Here is a 20,217-nt window from a genome sequence, read left to right as displayed (position 1 = left end):
AAAATTTGAAATCTCTCTAAAGAGATTCAATCACATGAAGATTCCGCAACTTACCTGCATTTCAGTATTTTGGCAATTCAATCACATAGAAAGCAAAGCATAAAAATAGACGCATGAAATCAATTGAAAACACGAAATGTCACCCAGAAGCTCAAAACACTAATTACTAGACGATAGATCAATTCAGCCGCATTTTCCAAAAAAAGGCACCGGGTTAAACATAAGCAGTTCTTAAGTAGATATGGGAAAATCACCAAATCTTAAAAATCCATTATACCAGAAAAGTAAAGACGGGATCTTAAAAACATAACGCCCAGGCTGCAAGGTTTAGTCGACTTCCTCCATCTTGCTGCCGTCAGCATCAGCATCAGCTTCCTCCAAAGATGGCATATCAACATCAGCTTCAGTAGCATCGTCATCAATGCTCAATCCAAGCTTCAACATCCTGTGGATCCTGTTGCCGAATGTGTTGGGCTCATCAAGGCTGAATCCGGAGGTGAGCAGGGCAGTCTCAAAGAGAAGCATAACCAAGTCCTTGACAGACTTGTCATTCTTGTCAGCATCAGCCCTCTTCCTCAGTTCCTCCATGATGGGGTTCTCAGGGTTGATCTCCATCGTCTTCTTGCTAGACATGTATCCAGCCATGCTCGAGTCCCTCAAAGCTTGTGCCTTCATGATCCTCTCCATGTTGGCAGTCCATCCGTATTCACCAGTCACCAAACAGCAGGGGGAGTCCACAACACGGTCAGAGACAATGACCTTCTCAACCTTGTCTCCAAGCACATCCTTGATCACCTTGCACAGACCCTCAAACTTCTTCACCAGCTCATCCTTCTTTGCCTTCTCATCTTCGCTCTCGTCAAGCTTCAGGCCTTCCTTGGTAGCAGAAACCAGCTTCTTACCCTCAAACTCCTTCAACTGGCCAACAGCATACTCATCAATGGCATCCACCATGTACAAGACTTCATAGCCCTTCTTCTTCAGCCTTTCAAGGAAGGGGGAGTTCTCTACAGCCTTCTTGCTCTCACCAGTGATGTAAAAGATGTCGCTCTGTCCCTCCTTCATCCTGGTAACATAGTCCTTCAGGCTGGTCATCTCATCACCACTCTTGGTTGAGTGGTACCTCAGCAACTCAGCGATCTTTCCCTTGTTTTGAGAATCCTCATGGATACCAAGCTTCAAGTTCTTAGAGAAGGCCTCATAGAACTTGTTGTAGTCCTCCTTGTTCTCAGCAATCTCAAAGAATAGCTCAATGCACTTCTTCACCAGATTTTTGCGGATAACCTTGAGAATCTTGTTCTGCTGCAACATCTCGCGAGAGATGTTGAGAGGCAAATCCTCAGAGTCCACAATACCCTTGACAAAGGACAGATACTCTGGGATCAAGTCCTCACAGTTGTCCATGATGAACACACGACGAACATAGAGCTTGATGTTGTTAGGCTTCTTCTTGTTGTCAAAGAGGTCAAAAGGTGCCCTCTTAGGAACAAAGAGGACAGCCTTGAATTCAAGCTGCCCCTCAACAGAGAAGTGCTTCACAGCCAAGTGCTCCTCCCAGTCGTTTGTAAGGCTCTTGTAGAAAGCAGAGTACTCCTCCTTAGTAATTTCCTCTGGCTTCCTCATCCAGATAGGCTTCTGTTTGTTCACCAAGTCCCATTCATGAGAAACCTCCTTGATCTTCTTCTTTTTCTTCTCAGCTTTCTCCTTCTCCTCATCTACTTCCTCAACATCTCCTTCCTCGTCCTTCTTCTCCTCCTCATCATCATCATCAGAAATCTCCTTCTCGGTAGTCTTCTCAACCCAAAGAGAAATTGGGTAGCTGATGAACTCAGAATGCTTCTTTATCAAGTCCTTCAACCTTCGCTCTTCAAGATACTCAAGCTGGTCCTCTTTCAGATAGAGAGTCATCTTAGTACCCCTGCCTAGGGGCTCACCAGATGTATCTCTAGTGACGGTAAAAGAGCCTCCGGCTTGGGACTCCCAAACATACTGTTCATCGTCATTGTGCTTCGTTGTGACGATAACCTTCTCAGCAACCAAGTAAGCTGAGTAGAAACCAACACCAAACTGCCCAATCATGCTTACATCAGCACCAGCAGCAAGGGCTTCCATGAACTCCTTGGTTCCAGATCTTGCAATCGTACCAAGATTGTTCACCAAATCTGATCAAAACCAAATCCATGGTAAGTAATCCGCAATGGAACATAACAAATTTAGAATAAATCAACACTTAAAATTGCAAAAGCACTCACCAGCCTTGGTCATACCAATACCACTGTCAATAATAGTCAGTGAGTTATTGGTCTTGTCCGGAATGATGTGGATGAAAAACTCTGGCTGGCCATCGAGCTTGCTTTTGTCAGTCAAACTCTCAAATCGGATCTTATCCAAAGCCTGTATATCAACCCCCCGTCGTTAAGCAATCAAATCAAATACTGCTACAATTCATACTTCGAGTAATTTGAATCTACTTGACAAAATGCAAAACACCAAAATACCTCCACTAATGCAAAAGACATTACAATTAAGATGCTAAACTGTACCGCAATGAACAAATACTAGTACTAATTCATGTATTAGATACAGATAAAGGACGAGGAAACGATAGTGAACACAGTAGCGATCTAGAAATATTCACATAATGCTACTTCAACAAGATTTACCAATTATCTAATGGACATAATTTAAGCTATAAAAAACTACACTGGAACACAATTATTTACAAATTCAATACACCAAAATCACGCTCTAGCCTACAAAATTGTTTGACAAATAGCGACGGATCAAATGCATTCAAAAGCGGCGCATAGAAAACACTACAACAGAGCATAATTACATATCAATTCAATATGCCACAAATCACGTTGTAGCCTACAAAATTGTTTTACAAACAGCGCCAGTTCAAATAAATTCAAAAGCGGAGGACAAATAAGGCATCAGATAAAAATGTCTATAGATTAACAATAAAACATCAAAACAAAACCATGCTACTATGCGAGATCTGTAAAAAACGAAAAGCATATGAATGAGAGAAGCGGTTACTTACATCTGAGGAGTTACTGATGAGCTCACGAAGAAAGATCTCCTTGTTGCTGTAGAAGGTGTTGATGATCAGGCTGAGAAGCTGATTGATCTCAGCCTGGAAGGCAAACGTCTCGGTCTCCGACATCGCTGCAAGTCTCTGCGAGAAAATAAGGGATGCGAGATGAACACGAAGGGAGCTAGGGTTGGAGGAATTGTTGTGAAAGAATTGAGGAGAGAGACTGAGCAAGCGGGAAGTTATATAGTGAGTATTCTAGGGTTTCTAGATCCTTCTATCGACGCATTTCATAATTAAATTGGAAATAAAATTTGAAATACTTAGCTTGGTTAGCGTGATTTGCACGTGGGTCCCGGTCTACCCCAACGACTTTAATAACAAAATGAATAACAAAACATTAAAAATGAAACAATTATGCTTGCTCGTCTCATAATAAAAATTTTATTTCATTTACTAGATATGAATTTTAAGAAAATTGAGTTAAATAAGTTAATAAAATAAATCTTATTTATATATTAACTTTATAGTAAAATATAAGTAAAATAAATTGATAAAATATAAAGTCTATTTATCATTTATAAGTGAAATAAGATTTTTAATATGAAACGCATAGAAATAATAAAATAGGACACAAATAAGTATTGGAAAATCTTGTATACAGGAGATTAATTCCTGGCCTCGACAATCTGATAGGATCAAGGTTAAAAATTTATACTTTGAAAATATTTAGTATAATTCAAGGTTCAAAATTTTTACTTTTAAATTATTTAGTGTAATTCAAATGACTCTAAATTAAATAGGAGTACCTTATAACTTGATAGGTTGCCTCGATGAGTTCATTGTTGTTTTTTAATTTTCAATATCTATTACTCCATTTTTTAAAGGTTAGTAAGTAGGAGTAGGAGTAGGAGTATTTTTTTTCAAATAAATGTGAAAATATATTTTTAATTTATTAAATAAAAGTTATAATTCATTATTTTATTTTTATTTTACTTTATATTCATCATAAAACATATACATATAGAAATTTAAAAGTACTATCCTTGTCCTTTAAAAATAGAAACTATTTATATTTTAGGAGACTTTTTTTCATCTATTGAGGTGATACTCATTTTTCACTAACAATACATCAATTACATTTTTTCTATATCTCTTTTACTTTACAAATTATGTTTTAAAACTTGAGTCGTTTCAAAGTTTTTGTTCTTAAAAGACAGAAGTAGTAGTAATAATATTTCGTATTTATTTAAAATTTGTATTTTGGACACTTTATGAGTTACATACTCCCTCCGTCCCACTATAAGTGAGGAGTATTTCTTTTTGGTCCGTCCTACTATAAGTGACACATTTCATTTTATGGCAAAAAAACAACAATATATCTCTCCCTTACTTTATCTTCTCTCCTACTTTATCTATCTTACTTTATCTTCTCTCCTACTTTATCTTCTCTATTTTTCACTCTTTATTCTCACTTTATTTACCATTAAAAACTAGTACCTAAAAACATGTGCACAAAATAAATGTGTCTCATGCAATGAGACGGAGAGAGTATTTGTTTCAAGTGATAACATCAATTTGTACGTGTGTTCATTTATTAAAAAAATAAAATTATCAACAGGAAACACACTAATAGTTTAAAAATTGGAGTATAAAAGTTTTCGAGTCCGATTGACCCAATGTGTTAGCTCAAAACCCGGATATGGTTAAGATTGACTTGAACGACTCGATAGGGTTTGCCTTAATCCGTACGGACTGGTCCGGTTGACATCATTACTTGTATGGTCCTAATGCAAATTTTAATACTCGGCGTTGATTATACAATACTAACATGCATACATACCTTCATCTAATAAAAGAGGAGTTTTGGAGAAATTTAATTGACTTATTTAATATTACGATTTGAAATATCAAAACAATTACTACCTTCATCCTTTAAATAGAGAAATTATTTTCATTTTGGTTCGTCCCTTAAAATTAAAATGTTTCTATTTTAAATTAATGACCTACGAGTATTTTGGGAAAAAAATAGGGAGCTATAAGTAATAAAATGTGATAGCATAAAAATATAAAAGTGAGATCCACATTTCACAATTTTTTCGACCTATTTTCCTTCACATTTTTAAATCAGTAACAAGTTACTCCCTGTAGGGATCAGACCACCATGATACTAATTACTAGGACCTCTTTTGCTATTACACCGCTTACTGAGTTGGCTAGACTCAGAGGAACAAGCCACAATACAAAAGAGAATTACAAGATTACACAGATACTAAGTACAAGAAACCCTAGTTGAGTTCAAGTATTCCACCAGACTTGAATCCTCATGCTCCATCGATTAACCCCTGCACACTAAGTAAACTAGTTAGTAACACAAGAAATGATCCCGAAGGATCTACAACAGAACAAACAACTCAAAGGTCAGAAGTAACAGGAGTTGGCTCAGGTCACAACAGCGACTACACCAGGCCAAGAACCTCCCCACACGCTTCAACCAGTCAGTCACCAGATGAGAAACCGTTGAACACAAGCGCCAGAAACCACAACCTCACTAACTACCACCAGTTCACAACCACGGTCTCGAAACGTCACCAATCTCACAGATCTTCCACGATCTACACAAGATCTCTCACACCAAACACCCGAACTAGTCGGATCTGAAACCCTAGGTCAGATCCTACACCAAACTCTGAAGGAAACCGAGAAAGTAACCTAACTCCAAAACTTCACCGATAAAATCAACTAAAACACAGATTCATTGGAGGAAACTGAAGATCGGAGGAGAAGACCGGCGTTAACCGCCGTGGATGTAGTAAGAGAAAGAAGAGAGAAGGAAGAGAGAAATCGCACTGCAAGTGAGAGAGATAGGTAAAAACAGAATGAGTGATGAAAGGAAGCGACGCCTCACTTAACTCACACAACAAACACAGCCTTGGATCCAACGGCTGATGTTGGTGACCCAGGTGAGAGGCATGACATGGCGGTCGATGAGGTAGGTTAATCAACGGGCTGGACATAAACAGGCTGGCCACACGAAGGAATTGTGCCTTAGTATTTAACCCAACTGGATCAACCCAATTAATTAAATACATCAGCCCAAATACCAATTAGTGCATAAATATTCAACATTCCCTACATCCAAAAAATTTTGTCATGTTTTGACCCGACATTGGTTTTGAAAAATGTAATTGAAAGTGAGGTGAAAAAGTTAGTGGAATGTGAGTCAACTTTTTATATAGATTAGTTTTATAATAAAATGAGAGTATGAATGGGTTAGTCGAATGTGGAGTCTACTACCAAAATAGTAAAATTAAAATTGGACAAAGTTATGTGGAACGAACGGAAAAGAAAATAAGTGATAAACTTTTTATGAACATAGAGAGTGTATTTAGTCTTTAAATCGTGGACGAATATAGTACTACTTCCTCAATCCACAAGAGTATGCACTTTCTAATTTTGTATACTCTTTAATCTTTTCTCTCTAATAAGGTGAACTCATTATCCACTAACAATACTTTAATTACTTTTTCTTATTTTACCAATTATGCATTAAAATCCGTGTCTAATCAAAAGTGCATACTGTTGTGGAACATATGAAGTATTATATAGTGAACTCTAATTCACAAAAGCAATGTCTGTTTTCATCATTATATATATTGGGACACATTTTCCATATATAAAAATTATGCTATATATACTTGTCATATTTTGGTATACATTATAATGAAAATAGTAGAAACTTTATTTATTTTACCAATACAAGCTCAATTTTAATACTCTTAATTTCACAAGTATCTTGTGTGTGTTGTGAGTGGTACATTATAATTTTTATTCTGCATCGAACAAATGTTATATTAGTTCCAATAAAACTTCAAGCTGAGCAAAGAAAGTGACAAATACTATAGCAGTTGATTCATGAATATATTAAATACCCGATTGATGATGAGCAAGTGGAATCGTTCTTGAAGACAAACAATAATAAAATGCAAAAATTGTTTGTCCTTATTTTTTGTAAGATTCTTATAGGTAGCTTCTGTTGGATTGGCTGCATCCCAGAATACATAAATTAATGAGTAAAATAAAATTAATGTGAGTAAATAGAGATGAAACAATTCCACAACTTCTATTCAGTGTAGTTTTGAATCCTAAAATAGAATACATGAGTGATAAGTAGATAGATAAGATAGAGAGATAGATAGAGGTAGAGTTAATTATTGGTATATTGATATAAAAAATAATTTAGAAATATGGTTGGTAAGTAGTTAGCTCACCAAATTGGTGGGCTTGTTAAAGATGTCCATGTAAACAATTTTGAGTTTTGGCATTTCTAAGAATGAGTTAATGATTAGATTTTTAAAACATGACTGTTTTATGAAAATGGATATTATTACACCTATAATTTTATCTTGCTGGAATAACATTATAACAACTACTATATAGATTAGTTATTTAATGCTAAAATCTGTACAAATATCAATGAAAATCAAGTTTGAGTTGAGCTCATACTTGTAAAGCCTCAAAAACATGTCAGAAAACAAGAAAGGAGAAGATGAGTTGCAAAGGGGTTATGCAATGGGTGGTTTATCCTCGACGAGTAATGATTTTTCTTGCTCACTTTTGGTTTTGTTAGCGGATGATGAGTTATGGTTGGGAAGCAGAACCGCCTTGTTGCGCGACTCCCTCAGATTAAGTGTCGTGTAGACAGACATCCCGGAAAGGGCCATCACAGCGCCAACAATGCTCACAAATCCTGGATCGGAACCGAACAGTACATACCCTCCCAGGAGGATAACGCACGTCTTAAACTGCCCGAGCACCACGTGTGATGTTGCTGAAGTTGCCCTGCACACAAATCAGCAGCTCAACAATGCCAAAATCAAACAATAGTCAAAATAGGAGAGTCAGTGGGAGGGTTATGTATGATGTACCCGAGTGCCAGGGCTCCCGACCATTGCAAAAGGAACCCGAGCAAAGCTGATATCATTATCGCGGTTATGTTTGTGGCGTCCCACTTGAAAGACAACACTCCCGGCGGGTCTAACCATGGCATGAGTGTTACCAAGAAGAATACTGTCACTGGGGTTGTCTTCCACATCAACCTATAGGATCAAACAACGTTTTTTCGATAAATTAAACTGTGGTTGATCGTTGCTAAATGTGGTAACTTACGCTAGAGCTGTCCAATTCCCCTGCTGCTGCAAACTAGACCACAGTATCTTGTTGATGGCGCTTGGAACTATCCATGCGATTGCTATACAAGCACCGAATACGTTGAACTCCAAGTCTGTAACAGTTGCAACAGCCACACCGACTGAGACAACAACGAGGGCAGCAACCTAAATATTGTCGATTTCAACTTTAAATGTCTGTCCATCTCCAAAATCAGATATAAATGATAGTATGAAACTGTGATGGATGGTTACCTTGCTAAACGATATCGTTTTTTGGAAAAGAATGAATTCTGCTGCAACAATGGTTGGAGTGACGGCAATTTTCGCCATCTGGTAGAAACCAACACTGCACAAGTAGATTGGATAATGGAGGGCCTAATGGAAACAGAGAAAAGCAGAACAAATATAGTGGTTGGATAAGGTAAGGACCTGTTATGCTTCAAGCTCGTGTTAGCAAGCCCAGAGGCGAAAGCCATGACAGCGCCTAGAGAAAACAATGACGAGAAGGGTGTGGATTTAGACGGTGGAGAGGCTGGGAGCAACGAGAGCGCCTTGAAAATAGCTAGTAGAACCCAGGCAGTCGCGTAGTGGATTAGCGTGAGAAAGATAGGATAATTGAATCCAACTCTCCCCATAACCTGTGTTGTCGATGAAGTAAGTCAAAAACCATCAAGTTGCCTAATCCTAACATATACGATGCAGAGGCGTGAACAAAAGAAAAATAGTGGTGAAAAAAGGCTACATTGTAGCCTCATTAGCCCATTGCAGTCTATATATAACTGAGAATTCCACGACATAGTAAAGGAGTGAAATGCACACCATTTTGTTTCCAAGGATTATGCCAACAGAAACCATGAAATTGAATGTCATTGCAACAACCGGACCACAAAAGCGCTGTTGTTGGCGCTTCGCTCCTTCTGTGGTCCGAAGCTCATGATAAAGAGAGCCTCTGAGTTCTTCCAATGCACGTCCTGGTTAAACGGCACCAGGAGACGTAAAATAAGATGACATAGGTATAACAAGTAACACAACTATCTTACAATTGGGAACTCAAAATCTGATAATATGTCAACTTCAATAATATATCTAAAGATTAACCAACTACATGTTTATATAGCTATGTACCAGATTTATGTAAATAGCATAAATGTTGTCATGACTTCAATAATAAGAATTAATCTTTCCCTAATAAAAAATTCAGTAAATCAAGTTTATACACAAGAGGCATACAAAAGCTAAAGTATTCAACTTATTAAAATCCATACAAATCATGAATTGAACAATCAAGAAAAAGAAGAGACCTGCTTCGCCGGCATCACTGTCTTTTCTTTTGATAAATCTTCTGGAATGTTTTCCCAAGAGAGAATTGAGAAAGCCCATAAATGCATTTGTGAAATAGAATTGAGAAACCAAACCAAAAAAATGATAGAATTGTAGTGCAATTATATAGAATAGGGATTGTAAAGGAAAATGTTAGTTGAAATATAACGAAAGGGTAACAGAAAATTAAAGACAAGTTCTTGAAATGGAGTTTTCCAACTGCTGGTACAGAAATTGATTGACAACAAAAGCTGAGCAGGTGCAACCATGCACCTCGTTTGATGAAAATATACTTTAAATTAATTGTTTGTGGGGACTACATGAATAAATCTTGTAGATGGATTGAGAGTTTCAGAAACTTGGGATTGTTTCTTAGCAGATAATTTATGATATTATTAATTAATGTATACGAGAAATGGTTGACATGCAGTTATGAGTAAAAGTGGATTTTGTTGGTCTCAAGAATCTGTCAAAGCCTCCTGTTATCGAAGTCGGATATCACGGATCTCACTCTTGCCCCCACCGGGAAATTTTGCACTCATGTACAATTAAAGCCCATTTTTAATAATATAGTGATTTTGTTGCACTCATGTACAATTAAAGCCCATTTTTAATAATATAGTGATTTTGTTATAGCAAATATAACAGATACTAATAATACTCCCTCCATTCCACAATAAAAGTCACATTTTGTCATTTTGGTTCATTGCATAATAAGAGTTACACTCCATTTTTTTTACCATAAATAGTAAATAGGCCTCACATTCCACTAACTCACTTCACTCACATTTTATTATAAAATCAATATAAAAAAATGGGTCTCATATTCCACTAACTTTTCCAACTCACTATTCTTTACATTTCTTAAAACTCGTGCCCACAATAAGAGTGACTCCTATTGTTGAACAAATGGAGTATTATATAGAAGTAATAATTAGTGTAACACTTTGAGAAAGATATAAATCATAGAGTGAACTACATAAATGATACTTGATCTTTAACTTTGACATGTAAATGGTATCTGATCTTTATTTTATATCGTTTTTATCTATAAATCACAAATTTTGTACCTGATACAATTTTCACCCCAAAATGCGCTCTAAACGAATACATTTTCTCATTTGTGTCATAAAGGATATTTTGGGCATACACAAAACTAGTACCAAAAGTGATATTATAATATCTTCTCTCATTCTCCTCACTCTTTATACTATTATTATTAATTAATATTAATATTATTATTTTAATATTATAAATTAATAATTGATTTATTTTTAATATCATTCAAATATACTTAAATAAAATTATAATTAATTATTATAATAATAATATTATTGTATAGTACTTAAAAACTAGTATTAATGATAAATAATTATAATATAATTATTTAAATTATAAATCATATAATATTATATAATAATTATTATTTTATATTAAATTAATAACTAATCAATATAGTCTTAATAACAATTTAAAATTGTGAATTGTATTCATAATCATACAAACAATTGCATATTTTTAGTTAGGTGTTTCAACCTTAAAGTGAGTATAAAATAATTTAAGTAAAAATATTTAATTGATTTAATTAGTTTAAATAGTTAATTTAATTTGGTGTTTTGTTCTTGATTTATACTCTCTTCGTCCCATAAAAATATGCGCACCTTCCATTTTCGTCCGTCCAACAAAAATATGTGCATTCCATTTTTTAAAAGGTATATCAATTTAATAATGTAGGTTCCACTATCCACTAACACTACTTTAACTACCATTTTCATTCTCTCTTTTACTTTACCATACAATTCTTCTCATCTCTCTTACTTTACCAATTTTATCATAAGTTTACCTATTGCCTATATTTTTATGGGACGGATGGAGTATTATGAATGCAATTAGATGTATGTATAAAACACTAAAATGAAAAAAGAAAAAGAAGAGAAAAGAAAAAAACATAAACTAAGGAGTAAAAAGAAAGAAGAAAGGAATATAAAATACTAAAAAGAAAGAAGAAATGAAGAAAAAAGAAAGAAGAAGAAACTAAAGAAGAAAAAACGAAATAAGAAAGGAAGAAAAAAGAAATAACATGTTTAGTACCTAGGGTTACTTTTGTCACGAGATACCGAAAACGATATAAAATAAAGATCAGGTACCATTTATGTGCTAAAGTGAAAGATCATGTACCATTTATGTAGTTTACTCTAAATCATAAATAAATAAGAACGAGGTACGTTATGGTGACACTATAGTTCTAATGACAACTTGACAACCTAAGCAAACAATGTGCGATATATAAACAACCAATGTGCGATACATAGACAAGCAACTCGGCATATGGTTCCAAGCAATCTGCGATACAAAATTAGAGTACTATGGTGACACCGTAGTTAAAATGACAATCTATATAAGCAATCTGCGATACATAGGCAAGTTACTTGACATATGGTTCAAAACAATTTGCGATATAAAATCTGATATAATCAAGCAATCAAGCCTGCCACGTGACATGCTAGGCTAAGGTTGAATCTGCTCCTAAATCTAAATGTCATCATTGGTGCTAGGTTGTCATTTTAATTAGGGTAGTCATTTCAGTATGACCCTAGCAATATACTCCATTCGTCCTAAGTTACTTGAGTCGTATTTCATTTTTGGATGTCCCAAGTTACTTGAGTCATTTATTTTTTTGGCTAAAAACAAAATATCTAATTGCACCTACTTTATTCTTTCTTTTACTTTACTATCTCTCTTTTCTCTTACTTTATTCTCTCCTCTACCTTATTTTATCTTTATTTCACTCATTAAGCACAACTTTCTTAAATCTCGTATCGAAAAGAAAAGCCCCAAGTAATATGGGACGGAGGGAGTATACAATAACTAGTGTAACACATTTATATCTTCAGTATGCCTTTTTTTTTAAAAAAGACCAATAAACACATAATTTGAGACGTGATTGATATGTTGGACTGATGTAGGATTGAAATAGTATCGCATAGATTAAAACACTCACAAAGAAAGGTATTATGTGAATAGCATAATGTTGTTTGAAGTATTTTCTAACTAAAAGATATAATCAATGGACAAAAATTCCACTCGAGACAAAATTGAAGAAAGGGCAAAATGTCATGAAATAGAAAAATTTGAAGAAAGGCCAAAATGTCATGAAATAGCATAAAAATCTTCAATGATATTATATCAATATCCAAAAACTAATAGTACTAATATTCATAATTCATAAAGAATGGGTGAAAACAATAATATTCAGAAACTAAATTTGCAATTCACTTTCTTACAAGAAGTACATTGTTTCACATTTTAGTTCACTCTTACAAGCAATAACTACAAGAAGTACATTGTTTCACATTTTGGATGTGCTATAGCTGAGTATTTTTCTTCAATCAAAAGGTGCATATAATTTCTTAGTTTAAACACGATACTTTAAAATAGTAACATAATTTCTTAGGAGTATTAACAAGTTAATTTTCATTGTTAAAAGTGATTCCATTATCAAGAGGTCTAAACACACAAAATATAATAGTACTAGCATTGATTGAATGTGAAGCCGACGGCATATCTAGAATTTTCAGTTTAGTGTAATTAGAGCATTAGCAGTGGTGCGGACATCCCGGCGGACATCCCCACGGACATCCCAAAAATACCTCCTGTCACGTCATACGGACATCCCACTGCGGATGCCACCTCATACGGAAATCCACTGCACAATGGCGGACATCCCCAAGGACATCCCGACGAACTTCCCACAATAATAAAAATTCACAAATTCACAAATTAAACAATTTTCGGAATTAAATAATTTACGGAATTAAAATTTCGACACAAATAAGGGAAAAAATTCATTAAATAAAAAAAGAAAAGTACATTCCACCAAATTAAAAAAAAACATTTCAATAATTAAAACTACATCAACGACGACCCCTCTGCTGCCATACTTCTTCAATAATATCATTCTGGAGTAGAACATGGGCTTGTTTTTGGCTCATGTCGGCAAATGCACGGACTCGATCGACTTCGTCGTGGGGTATCCCCATGCGTACATTGCTAGTGGCCACGCCGTGGCTTGGACCCGCAGCATCAGCATCATCATTGGTTCAATCAGTCATTGCTGGACCTTAATCTTCGACAATCATGTTGTGCATGATAATACATGCGTACATGATGTCGGCGATGCTGTCAACATACCATAGTTGTGCTGGACCCTTCACTGTCGTCCATCGAGCCTGGAGCACACCAAATGCCCGCTCCACATCCTTGCGGGCTGCCTCCTGACGACCCGCAAAATAGACCTTCTTTTCTTCTGTGGGGCACCTGATCGTCATCACAAAGACGGGCCACATAGGGTATATCCCATCTGTCAAAAAATAGACCATATTGTGCTGGTTGCCGTTGGCGACGAAATTGACGGTCGGACCAACACCCATGCACTGGTCGTTGAAAAGGGACAACGACTGGAGGACGTTGATGTCGTTGTTAGACCCGACTACTCCAAAATAGGGATGTCAAATCCACAGTCGGTAGTCAGCTACCGCTTCAAGGATCATCGTGGGATTCTTGCCCTTGAAACTAGTAGTGTACATCCCTTTCCAGGCAGCGGGGCAGTTCTTCACTCCCAGTGCATAGAATCGATGCTGCCTAACATTCCCGAAAACCCGTGCTGATTCCCGTGCATATCCAGCAGAGCCTGACAATCTTCGGGGGTAGGCTTCTGAAGATACCTTTCCCCGAATATCTCCCTAACGTCCTGACAAAAATACTTCAGGCACTGGCGGGCAGTCGTCTCGCCGATGTGGAGATACTCGTCGAACATGTCAGCCGCGCCTCCGTATGCCAACTGCCTGACTGCGGTAGTGCACTTCTGAATCGGCGTGTGACCGGGTTTACCAGCCGCATCCTCCCCCACCCTGAAATACCCATATCGACGCTTTAAAGTGCCCACGATACGCAGAGAGAGCGGACGATGCATCCTAAAACGTCGCCGGAACATGTTCTCCCCATATCGTGGCTCCGGAGAGAAGTAATCCTCGTACAACCGACAGTGTGCAGCGAGGTGGTCCCGGGGTACTATAGATCGACGATGGATGGTTCGAGGTACCACAGGCTCCAAGGCCGCTTGTTCCTCCCTATCCGCTGCCTCCCGCACACGTGCATGAATAAGCCGCATCATGTGTTCATAATGCCCACCACTACCACTACCACTACCACTATTAGCCATTACGGATATATAAAAGAAATTTAGAGAGAGAGAAACTTGTTAAAACAAGTGGTGCGAATGAAATGAAGTCCAACGAGCCATATATATAGACTTTTAAACAAAAAAAAATTAAAAATTAAAAAATCGGGACGTCCGTCGTGTCTCCGCAATGGCGGACGTCCGTATCCGTCGCGACCTTGCACAATGGCGGACGTCCGCCGGGACGGGCGCTATTGCTGATGCTCTTAAAAAATTAGGACGACTTGAACTCTCAAAGTTTGAACAATCACTATTAAAAATGAGGTGGCACTATGAGAGTATGAGTAGATATGCAACGAAAGAACCAAAATCTCATGTTTATGAGCATGAATGTCCTAATCTTCTTCAACACATAACATTAACAATGGTTGTTACAGTTAAAAAATGATTATTTTTTTGAAATGTTGGATTGGAAGTAAAAACGACGAAGAATCAGATGTTTCTGATTCAATAAACTGCATTTACAAAAAAGGGATACAAACCAAGATATCCAGAACAAAGTTGATAAAATAGGTTAAAAGAGAAGTTTTGGGGAATAATTTCAATCGGTCTTATTGATTATGGAGTAACTATACATGCCCTCTTATAGGCTCTCAAGAGTAATACACATAAGGTAAGTTCCCTTGCCCTAAACCTAATTTCATATACATGGAAAATATAAAATGCTAATCTTCATATTAATTATGATTGTAGGAAAATCAGCCTCTTAATTCTCCAAGATCTTCTCCTTCCAACACTCCCCCTCAAGTTAAGTGATGGGATCCCCAATGCTTAACTTGTTCAATACACCTCGAAAAGAATTCGAGTTTACCGCCTTTGTCAGGATGTCCGCCAATTGATCTTCAGACTTGACATAGGGCAATTCCACTATCTTTGCATCTATGGTATCTTTTATGAAGTATCGGTCTACCTCCACATGTTTAGTCCGATCATGTTGGACTGGATTCTCTGAAATGCTAATGGCAGCCTTGTTGTCGCACAACAATCGACATGGTTGTGTGGATTTGAGTTCGAGTTCGGTCATCAATTTCCTGAGCCATAGCACTTCTGTTAATCCACTCTTAATTCCCCAGAATTCAGCCTCTGCACTCGACATTGCTACTACCTTTTGTTTCTTGCTTCTCCATGTCACCAAGTTCCCCCTACAAAGGTGAAGTATCCTGCTGTCGACTTCCTGCCCAATCTGCATCAGTATAGCCGTGTATTTCCAAATGCCCATGTTTCTTGAACAATACTCCATGACCCGGGGTACCCTTCAAGTATCGTATTATTCTCATTACTGCCTCCCAATGTTCTTCATGTAGAGCATGCATGAACTGACTTACTACTCCAACGGCATATGCAAGATCTGGTCTGGTGTGGGATAAATAGATGAGTTTCCCAACCAACCGTTGATACTTCCCTCGGTCAGCGAGTTTGGCTCCTTCTCGAATCTGTAGTCCATGATTTTGGACCATTGGAGTGTCCACTGGTTTGCAATCCACCATTCCGATTTCTGCCAGGATGTCAAGTACATATTTCCTCTGGTTGATGAAGATCCCTTGTTTCGATCTAAGCACTTCTATCCCCAGAAAATACTTTAAGTGACCAAGGTCTTTCATCTCGAACTCCTTGGACAGGTTCTTCCTTAGTTGCTCTATTTCTTCCTCATCATGATAATCATATCATCAACGTAAATAATGAGACATGTGATCTTACCATTCTTCTTCTTGAGGAACAAGGTGTGATCCGAGTTGCTCTGGCAATACTCATACTTCTTCATCACTTCAGTGAACCTCCCAAACCAAGCTTTGGGAGATTGTTTGAGGCGATATAATATTTTCTTGAGTTTGCACACGTCCCCATTTTTGAAGTCGCCAGTAAATCCGGGTGGAGGAACCATGTAGACCGGCTTGGTCAATTCTCCATGTAGAAAAGCATTTGTCACATCGAACTGGTGCAGCGGCCAGTCTCGGTTGACGGCTATCGAAAATAATACCCTTACTGTATTGATCTTGGCAACTGGCGAGAAGGTCTCTGCATAATCGACGCCATAAGTCTGGGTGTACCCCTTTGCTACTAGCCTCGCCTTATATCGGTCAATGGATCCGTCAGGCCTCCTTTTTATCGTAAACACCCATCTGCATCCCACTGTAGTAGCTCCTTCGGGTAGTGGACTGACTTCCCAAGTTTTATTTTTTAGCAATGCGTCCATCTCTACAAACATAGTGTCCCTCCAATGTTTAATTTTCCATGCTTCTTCGGCGGTATAGGGATTTCTTCTTCCTCGTAAAGAGCAGCCTCAAATGCCCTAGCCATTTTGGCCAAGTTTCCTTTCACAAAGTTAGCCACAACATACTGACTTTTCCTGCCCGTTTTTCCTGGGGAGAATCTCTTTGGAGGAATTCCACGATTACTTCGTGGTGGGAGGATGTATCGACCTGTACTCTCATCAGGGGTCGTGCTTTCATCAACAGTTTCTGTATCAATAGGGTCAACAGTAGTACTATCTTCTTGAGGTGGATTAGGAGTTACCTCAGGTGTTTCGGATATCGGTTGAGGCGAGACACTTGGTCGCGGTTGAGAGTACTCTGGAGTGGTTGAGATCTGCTCGACGACAATGCTAACTGATTCTGTTAAGTCGCTGTTGGAGTGATTTGACTCGGGCACAAACCAACTTAGGTAGTCTATTGAGTTATACGACTCACTCTCCCCTTGACTACTAAGTTAGGTTTGGTAATAGAACTCTGTTTCCAGGAAATTGCAATTTATGGTGGTGATTACTCGTTTTGTGGTTGGATCATAACATCGATACCCCTTTTGGTTAATCCCGTAGCCCACGAACACACATTTGGTAGCACAAGGTGATAATTTTGTTCTCTCATGTTTTGGGATATGGACATAAACTGTGCATCCAAAAACTCTTAGTTGGAGGTTAAGGTGTTTGGGTATTTTGGTTATTTTGGAGAGGGTGTCGAGGGGTGTTTTCTTGCTTAAGACTTTAGTGAGAAGTCGGTTTATATGGTAGATAGAAGTAGCAACTGCTTCGGGCCAGAAGTGTGTGGGAACTTTAGACTCAAACATCAAGGCTCGGGTTATCTCGACGATGGTTCTATTTTTCCTTTCGGCTACCCTATTTTGTTCTGGTGTGTAAGGACAAGAGGTTTGGTGGATTAGGCCATTTTCTGTAAAGAAATCTGTCATTCTTTGGTTCACAAATTCCCTCCCATTGTCAGATCGAAGGATTTTTATCGTGGTTTAGAACTGGGTTTGGATAAGATTAAAGAAAAGGATAAATTTATCAATCACCTCAGACTTGTGTTTTAAAAAATATATCCATGTCATCCTAGTGCAATCATCTACGAAAATCACAAAAAATCTCAGACCATTCCCTCCAATAATAGGTGCAGGACCCCACACATCAGCATGAACAAGGGAAAAAACAGAATTCATACGAGTATTTGAAGGTTTAAATGATTGTCTATGGCTATTGGCCAAAACACAAGTCTCACAAGCAAAATCTTTTGGAATAGAGTTTAGGAAAAAACAAACTAAAATAACCAGGGGAAGGGTGTCCCAGTCGTTGGTGCCAAAGCCAAATCTCCCTTTTCGTGGACCCGTGAGCCAGCATCGCACTGTCTTGTTGAGCTATCTCATCCACGTAGTAGAGTCCTTGGCTCTCAGTGCCACGCCCAAGTATTTTTCTCGTCCGATTATCCTGCAAAATACAGAAATCGGGATGCATCAGCAATGTACAGTTCAATTCCTTTGTTACATGGCTTATGGACATCAATCTCTGGGACAAATTAGGGACATAGATGCAGTTTGATAATCTTAAAGTCGGGGATATCTCAATAGTACCCGCCCCAGCCACAGTAATCAATTCCCCACTGGCAGTTTGGATGTAAGTCTTAGTAATATCACTAAAATAAATAAAATCATTTTTATTCGGAGTCATGGTGTCAGTTGCTCCGCAATCAAATATCCACCCCTTTTTTCCATCCCGGTTATCCCGTTTTACCGTAAATGCAACGGAAATATGGTCCAAGGGCTCAAATTGGTTTTTAAGTGGGACAGGGCTAAATCGTATATTTCCAAACAATCTGGGGGGTTTTCACGATAATCAATAGTCTGGGGTCCAAGGTGTAACACATCATAAGTCTGGGGACTATCATGCAAAAAACGGGGTACATTTTGTAATTTAGGGAAATCTAGGGGAGTCTTGTAAGATTTTAAAAAAGTGGGGGTTTCATAAGGAAATTTAGGGTTAGGGTTCACACCCCTTAACCCGTTACCTCCGATTCCGCCGCCTTCCCCATGTCGGTCCCGTGTTCTGCCGGCGAAGTTGCCGGCGCCAATCACTCCACCGCCGTTCCCGCCTCCGCCGGAAGCTTCCGGTTCCTCCCTCTGTTTCCCACGCCAGGTTAGAATATCTCGATTTCCAGCCACCATTTTGTGCGATTCATCTCCGGTGGTTACTCCAACCGCCATCCTGGCCTTCGCCGTCTGCCTCTCTTCCCACCATTCGGGGTAGCCGTGCAATTGAAAGCACGTCTCGCGGGTGTGCTTTTGCATCCCACAGTGGGAACACCACAACCTAGACTTGTCCACCAGCTTGTTTCTCGGGCGGTGAGCGGTGGTGGTTTGTCTGGGGGGTCCGTTTGGGTGACCTCCGGGTCGCTGTCCTTGAGCCGCCAGTCTGAGTCCGATCCCCTGCGTGTCTCCTCCTCCGTGGCTATGGGTGACCGGATTTGGGGATTCTGGTTGCCCCAACCTTCGTCGGGTTGCTTCCTTTTTAATCCACCTATAGGCGGTTTTTAGCGGAGAGGGCGACGCTTCTTTAAGGATGGCCCACCGTACTCCCTCGTGTTCATCATTCAATCCCGCGAGAAATCAGAGTAGCCTCTTGGTGTTTGAGTAGATTCTGAACTGGTTCACGCCCTTTTCACAGCAATCGATCAGTTGCTTTTGACACCGATCAATATTAATCCACATCCCGTGGATTTTGCGGTAATATGTCTCTAGATCCATAGTCCCCTGTTTGATTGTATTTGCTTTATCTTCCAGGTCGTATACGAGGTATAGATCGGCTTCACTCTCGTATGTGGTGGCTAGGCCGTCCTAAATCGCCTTGGCCGATTGGTGATGAGCGAAATCGGCAATGATATCGTTCTCGATATTATCCACAATCCAGGAGAAAATGATTAAGTTCGTTTCCTCCAAATCATCGTACTCCTTGCTCCCTGACAGTGGTGGAGTTGGTTTTCCGGTTATATGGGAGTAGCCTCCCCTGCTCCCAATCGCGACCTTCATTAGCCGCGACCATAGAGGGTAATTTCCTCCATTGAGTTTGAACGCAACAGTTACGTTTTTACTCACTCGTATTTTACTGCTTGATGATTCTGATTCTGATTCGGTTGGTTTCTTTTCGTCTGACATTCTGGGATACTGATTTGAGTTTGTTTGCTCTC

The 20,217-nt window shown here is 38.5% G+C and overlaps 2 protein-coding genes across 3 annotated transcripts; both read right to left on the bottom strand.

The window, feature by feature from the left end:
- Positions 1-214: 214 nt before the first annotated feature.
- LOC121787398 (heat shock cognate protein 80-like) lies at positions 215-3,258 on the bottom strand. Its single transcript, XM_042186107.1, has 3 exons — positions 3,047-3,258; positions 2,253-2,394; positions 215-2,162 (listed from the first exon to the last, which is right to left on the bottom strand). The coding sequence occupies exons 1-3, from the start codon at positions 3,167-3,169 to the stop codon at positions 328-330; spliced, it is 2,100 nt and encodes a 699-aa protein (XP_042042041.1). The 5' UTR covers positions 3,170-3,258; the 3' UTR covers positions 215-327.
- Positions 3,259-7,439: 4,181 nt separating this feature from the next.
- Positions 7,440-9,632, bottom strand: LOC121786106 (nucleotide-sugar uncharacterized transporter 2). Of its 2 annotated transcripts, none has more exons than XM_042184641.1 (7): positions 9,510-9,632; positions 9,028-9,179; positions 8,638-8,846; positions 8,461-8,554; positions 8,207-8,373; positions 7,966-8,136; positions 7,440-7,879 (listed from the first exon to the last, which is right to left on the bottom strand). In XM_042184641.1, the coding sequence occupies exons 1-7, from the start codon at positions 9,586-9,588 to the stop codon at positions 7,603-7,605; spliced, it is 1,149 nt and encodes a 382-aa protein (XP_042040575.1). In that variant the 5' UTR covers positions 9,589-9,632; the 3' UTR covers positions 7,440-7,602. The 2 variants fall into 2 exon arrangements, with proteins under 2 accessions (XP_042040575.1, XP_042040576.1); XM_042184642.1 differs by having other exon boundaries at positions 9,028-9,164; positions 9,510-9,624.
- Between the last annotated feature and the right edge of the window lie 10,585 nt (positions 9,633-20,217).

Source organism: Salvia splendens, chromosome 22, assembly GCF_004379255.2.
Source record: "Salvia splendens isolate huo1 chromosome 22, SspV2, whole genome shotgun sequence".
Lineage (NCBI taxonomy): Eukaryota > Viridiplantae > Streptophyta > Magnoliopsida > Lamiales > Lamiaceae > Salvia > Salvia splendens.
Note: the sequence above shows the minus strand (reverse complement) of the source record. Positions and strands in the feature narration are given on the sequence as shown.

Bases quoted from the DNA above. Each gene is read 5' to 3' on its own strand.
- LOC121787398 (XM_042186107.1), bottom strand. From the start codon at position 3,169: ATGTCGGAGACCGAGACGTTTGCCTTCCAGGCTGAGATCAATCAGCTT. The intron at 2,395-3,046 runs GTAAGTAACCGC...GTTGATATACAG, and splicing joins TCATCAGTAACTCCTCAGAT to GCTTTGGATAAGATCCGATT. The intron at 2,163-2,252 runs GTGAGTGCTTTT...GGTTTTGATCAG, and splicing joins TATTGGTATGACCAAGGCTG to ATTTGGTGAACAATCTTGGT.
- LOC121786106 (XM_042184641.1), bottom strand. From the start codon at position 9,588: ATGGGCTTTCTCAATTCTCTCTTGGGAAAACATTCCAGAAGATTTATC. The intron at 9,180-9,509 runs GTCTCTTCTTTT...CCGTTTAACCAG, and splicing joins CAGTGATGCCGGCGAAGCAG to GACGTGCATTGGAAGAACTC. The intron at 8,137-8,206 runs GTAAGTTACCAC...TTGATCCTATAG, and splicing joins GGGAATTGGACAGCTCTAGC to GTTGATGTGGAAGACAACCC.